Source organism: Raphanus sativus, unplaced genomic scaffold (genome assembly GCF_000801105.2).
Source record: "Raphanus sativus cultivar WK10039 unplaced genomic scaffold, ASM80110v3 Scaffold4749, whole genome shotgun sequence".
In the NCBI taxonomy this organism is placed as follows: Eukaryota; Viridiplantae; Streptophyta; class Magnoliopsida; order Brassicales; family Brassicaceae; genus Raphanus; species Raphanus sativus.
Genome location: NW_026620051.1, coordinates 734 through 6,033, shown reverse-complemented (window position 1 = coordinate 6,033; position 5,300 = coordinate 734). Strand labels below are relative to the sequence as shown.

The following is a 5,300-nucleotide window of genomic DNA, read 5'->3' as shown; positions in this document are numbered from 1 at the left end:
TTATCTTATCGACTTGTTGTGTCTCTATGCAGTATCCCGAAGAATTGCATGTACACCTTACTACAGCCCCACCTTGATGTTCTACTATTTGAGATCATTTTCCCTCTCATGTGCTTCAGTGATGATGACCAAGTACTTTGGGATGAAGACCCACATGAGTACGTGAGGAAGGGTTATGGTATGTCTTTGAAGTCTTCTTCGTCTAATTTTGATAATCACAAAACATGTTTTTTAAATAGTAGCATTACTTGCTCTACAGATATAATTGAAGATCTGTACAGTCCCAGGACTGCATCTATGGACTTTGTGACTGAGCTGGTCAGAAAGCGTGGAAAAGACAACTTCCCAAAATTTATACAGTTCATCGTGGGCATATTTAAGAGGTACCCTCAAACTATAACTACAAATATAGAGAAGGATCTAATCATACAATTGCGACATGATATGACTACTTTGTTTCTCTGTTTTAGATATGGCGAAGCACCTCTAGAACAGAAGCCCTATCGCCAAAAGGATGGTGCTCTGCTTGCTGTTGGAACACTCTGTGATAAACTTAGGCAAACTGAACCCTACAAATCCGAGCTGGAGAATATGTTAGTGCAACATGTTTTTCCTGAATTCAGCAGCCCAACTGGTCATCTTAGAGCCAAGGTTTTAGTTACTGCTTTTGGTTGTTTAGGCTCACTTCTCATTCGGTGTTTGGAAATATCATTTGCGTGAAATATGGTGCAATGTACCATTCCTAGTCAGTTAATTTACTGATGTTTAAAATTTTCGTCATCTCCTAATTCTTGGATTTCTCTATTACTTACTTACTGAAGTAGTTGTACTGAAGTTCCTGTTCATCAAGTGTTCTTGAAAGATCATTTTAGTGGTATAGGATATGTCTGCTTAGATGTTGTTTACTAGTTTTTGTAAGCCTTACTTTTCTAGTTTGCTGTGACATATTGGTTTCGTCACATGGATGCCGTAACTTGCAAGTTTATTTCTCAACATATTCTATCTTCTGTGTAGGCTGCGTGGGTTGCAGGGCAGTACGCCAACATTACTTTTTCAGACCAAACCAACTTTTCCAAGGCACTGCATTGTGTTATATCTGGAATGCGTGATCCAGAACTTCCTGTTCGGGTGGACTCAGTATTTGCTTTGCGTTCGTTCATTGAGGCCTGCAAAAGTAAGTATCGCACCACCCTGTCTTCTTTAGATTTCATCCCTTTTCCATCTTTGGGCCTTTTGTACTTAACGTGGATTAGCATAAACTCACTAAATTTATCTCTCTTGCAGATTTAGATGAGATCCGTCCAGTTTTGCCTCAACTTCTTGACGGTACGCTTTTGGAATGATTTTGCTGATAATCGTATTACTGCTATTTTATTTCGTTCAAAATATAAAATCTAGCATCATGTTAACCAACTGAAATAACTTGTATGGACTTGTGTTGTGCAGAATTTTTCAAGCTAATGAATGAAGTTGAAAACGAAGATCTTGCATTTACTTTAGAGACTATCGTGTATAAGTTTGGAGAAGAGATTTCTCCTTATGCTTTGGGTTTGTGCCAAAACTTGGTAAGATAATATTTTGCCGTGTCCTCATTTTGAGCATTATTTTACTTTTATCACTAATAACCCCTATTCTTGTTAATAACTTCCAGGCCAGTGCATTCTGGAAGTGTGTCGACACTGACAATGGTGATGATGAAGCTGATGATACTGGTGCATTGGCTGCAGTGGGATGTCTCCGTGCCATCAGTACAATTCTTGAATCTATCAGTAGTCTCCCTCATCTCTATGGCCAGATTGAACCATACTTGCTGCCAATAATGCGTAAAATGCTGACAACTGATGGTCAAGGTATGCATAGTGTTTTCCAGATCCCATATATATTTGGAGCTTTTTATATATTTCTTGTGTTCCTTTGAATGAATTACATTGAATGAATTGGGGTTTATATAATTTATAGATCTCAATCTAAACATGGTGATTTATTCACTTTTCGTTTTGTATGGACAGATGTGTTTGAAGAGGTTCTTGAGATCGTCTCATACATTACTACTTTTTCACCCACAATATCGTTGGACATGTGGAGTTTATGGCCTTTAATAATGGAAGCACTCGTGGACTGGGCTATTGACTTCTTCCCAAGTATGAAACTTGCAGTTTCTTATGAAGTTTATTAATTCTTTTATTTTCTCTCTTTTGTTTGATCGTTCTTTTGGATTTCAATAGATATATTGGTCCCTCTGCACAACTACATATCCCGGGGGACTGAGCATTATCTCACTTGCAAGCAACCAGATTACCAGCAAAGTCTTTGGAGTGTGATTTCTTCGGTAAGCTCATAAATAAAGGAGATAATGGTCTCATCCTTTTCCCTTCGTCATACACATATGCTCATTAATTAATTTGTTATCTCTTTCTCATGACAGCTTATGGCGAACAAAAATATTGATGATAGTGACCTTGAGCCAGCTCCGAAGCTACTAAGTATCGTGCTTCAGACTTGTAAGGGCCAGGTGGATCAATGTGTGGAGCCTTACTTGAGAATCACATTAGATCGGCTACGAGGTGCTGAGAAATCTTCCTTTAAATGTCTTCTGATTGAAGTGGTAAGCAAAATAGTGCAGTTAATTTGTGCTAATTTCTGGTTTCTTTAGATCCCTCTCACAGAGTTAAGCTTAGTTGTTTTGTTTCCTGATTGGAAAATAAACTCTGAATGTATTGCTCTTACACCTTTGGGCAGGTTGCAAATGCCTTCTACTACAATGCCCCTTTGACACTTGCCATATTGCAACGCTCCGGTTTTGCAACGGAAATTTTGACCATATGGCTCCAGATGCTGCAAGAAAAGAAGAAGAGTGGTGCACATGCTAACTTCAAGGGGTGGGTGAATCTAATCTGTGTAACCTCTCATATCTCTTATTTTCTCTTCACATTTGTTTAGTCCAACATAAACGATCTTCCTCTCTTCACGTGCAGAGAGCATGATAAGAAAGTTTGCATCTTGGGTTTGACATCAATTCTCAGTCTTCCTGCTGGTCAATTGCCCGGAGAAGTCTTGCCACCTGTATTCAGGGCTCTTCTTGAGCTTTTGGTGGCATACAAGGATCAACTTGCTGGTCAGTTTCTTTCACTGTCTCTGTTTTTTCTCTTCTTCTTATAATAATAGAACCTCATTAATATTCCTCTTTGAACATGTATAACAGAAGCTGCAAAGGCAGAAGAGGAAGAAGATGAAGAAGATGGCGATGACGACAACATGGATGACTTTGAGACAGATGATGAAGATGATGAGGAGAATCCAGATGAAACTGATGAAAGTACACTCCGCAAGTTAGCAGCACAGGTTTGTCTTCTTAACCCCCTTAACTTAAAAGTGACTTTTTCTTGAAAAAGGTATCACTGGCGCTTGCAAGTATAGTAGCTCACTGAGGTCGCTTCCTATTATGCATTATCTTTTAGGCAAAGGACTTCCGCTCTTACAGCGATGATGATGAATTTTCGGAAGATGACTATAGTGATGATGAGGAATTAGACTCTCCAATTGATGAAGTGGATCCTTTCATACTCTTCATGGATGCAGTCACAGGTACAAGAGATTTTGTCATGTGTGAGTATATATTGATAGCTATACATGGTATCATCTTCTGATTTCTTGTCTATTTTTTCTAATTAGCAATGCAAGCAACAGACTCGCTAAGGTTCCAAAGCCTTAGGCAGACACTAGACCCGCACTACGAAGGGCTCGCAAACAATATCGCTCAGCACACGGAGCAGAGAAGAGCTGAGATACTAAAGGAGCAACTTGAGAAGCAGCAATCTTCCACAACAGTTGCTTCTTGAGTACACTTGGCTGCACCCTTTTTTTTTTTGCTTTTGTAAGCCTTAAAGGAAGTAGAGAGGCTTATCTTAGGTGAGTCTGGTCGACTCTCAATCATGTCTCAGAGATATTAATCTCTGGCATCTCCAGTTTTTCATTTCATCTCTTTTTTTTTTTTTTTTATCATCCAGTAGACCAAAAAACAAGATCATATTTTTTTTTTCCTTTTCAAACAGAACAGATTAACCCTTTGAAGGGTTTCATGTTCTCCAATTGGGATGGAGGCATATATTTTTTAAACTATGGGTTTGTTTGTTGAATTATCATTTATCTTTATTGGCTGATTTTATCGTGCTTTAGCGCCTGTGTTCGTTCTCAACCATCGCCAGCAAGCTGTAGTTAAATGTATTCTATTGTAACAAACGGTCAATTTGTCCACCTCTGTCTAACAATAAGATTAAAATCTTAATGTATAAATAAGTTACGATATGAGGCTAGATGTTAGCCTACCGTTGTCTTAAGAAAGCTTAATATCTCAAATATTTGGTTAAACCGTTTTCTTGTATGCTGTTGAGGCTTTGGGCAAATGTCTGCTGTCAATTCTGGTGCACTAGAGTTTGACTCAAGTTCCACCACAACCACAGTGAGGTTTTATATTGTCCCAGTAGACTGTAGACCCCATGAAAGAAATAAAATACAAAACCATCTAAAAGTATTCATTTTTTGAGATGTCGCAGGACAATGTGTGCCCTACTACGTTGTCGGGTTCATTTTTGAAAACATTGGTGTCACTTGTCAACTTTTTCGTTATTATACGTAAAATGAAAAAGAAACTATTAATGCTCGAAGTTATAAATCAGTTCTATCAGCATTATCGACTATACTTTTTTTTTTCGCTAAAATTATCGACTCTTTCCTTTCCTAATGATACATTACTATCAGTTTTCGTTTTTCCATTTTCTTACTATTAGAACTTTCTTGTCGGGGTGTTATGAACTTGTGATTAACTTAGGTGCATCGAATTCAGTGTTCGTGAAATCGATGGTAATCTAAGGAGATGGAAAACTTTAAATATAGAAAACTACTTTTTAGGCCGTAACTGTGAGAGACAAATATGATTATTTAGTTGACATGAAAAGAAGACGACAAATATGATTAAGAAACATATACAAATGTATTTTCTTAAAATTTTTTCTTTTTTTGAAATTTTTTTTTAGCCTGGTTGAATTCGCAAGTTCGCGGATAGACATCTTCTCCAGGACATTCAAATGAGCCCTAAAGTATGGACTTATATCCGTGTTAGGTGAACAGAATAATGTGACTTAGTTTTGTGTAGCATGAGGATCGAACCTGAAACGTGTTACCGTCCAAAGCCTGTCCACTGCCACTTGATCACAAGGCCCGTTTATTTTCTTTAAAGTTATTACACGACAATCAATTTTTAAACAACATTATTTTATTTACATGATTTTATAGAACTTTAA

General features: G+C 37.6%; 1 protein-coding gene across 1 annotated transcript; it reads left to right on the top strand.

Annotated features, from left to right (window-relative positions):
* Positions 1-16: 16 nt before the first annotated feature.
* On the top strand, positions 17-4,175 carry LOC130507546 (importin beta-like SAD2 homolog). The gene is made up of 15 exons (XM_057002248.1): positions 17-178; positions 260-383; positions 471-651; positions 1,015-1,174; positions 1,285-1,326; positions 1,447-1,565; positions 1,652-1,850; positions 2,010-2,141; positions 2,226-2,329; positions 2,426-2,605; positions 2,740-2,879; positions 2,976-3,115; positions 3,203-3,342; positions 3,459-3,585; positions 3,673-4,175. The coding sequence occupies exons 1-15, from the start codon at positions 49-51 to the stop codon at positions 3,837-3,839; spliced, it is 2,085 nt and encodes a 694-aa protein (XP_056858228.1). The 5' UTR covers positions 17-48; the 3' UTR covers positions 3,840-4,175.
* Positions 4,176-5,300: the final 1,125 nt, after the last annotated feature.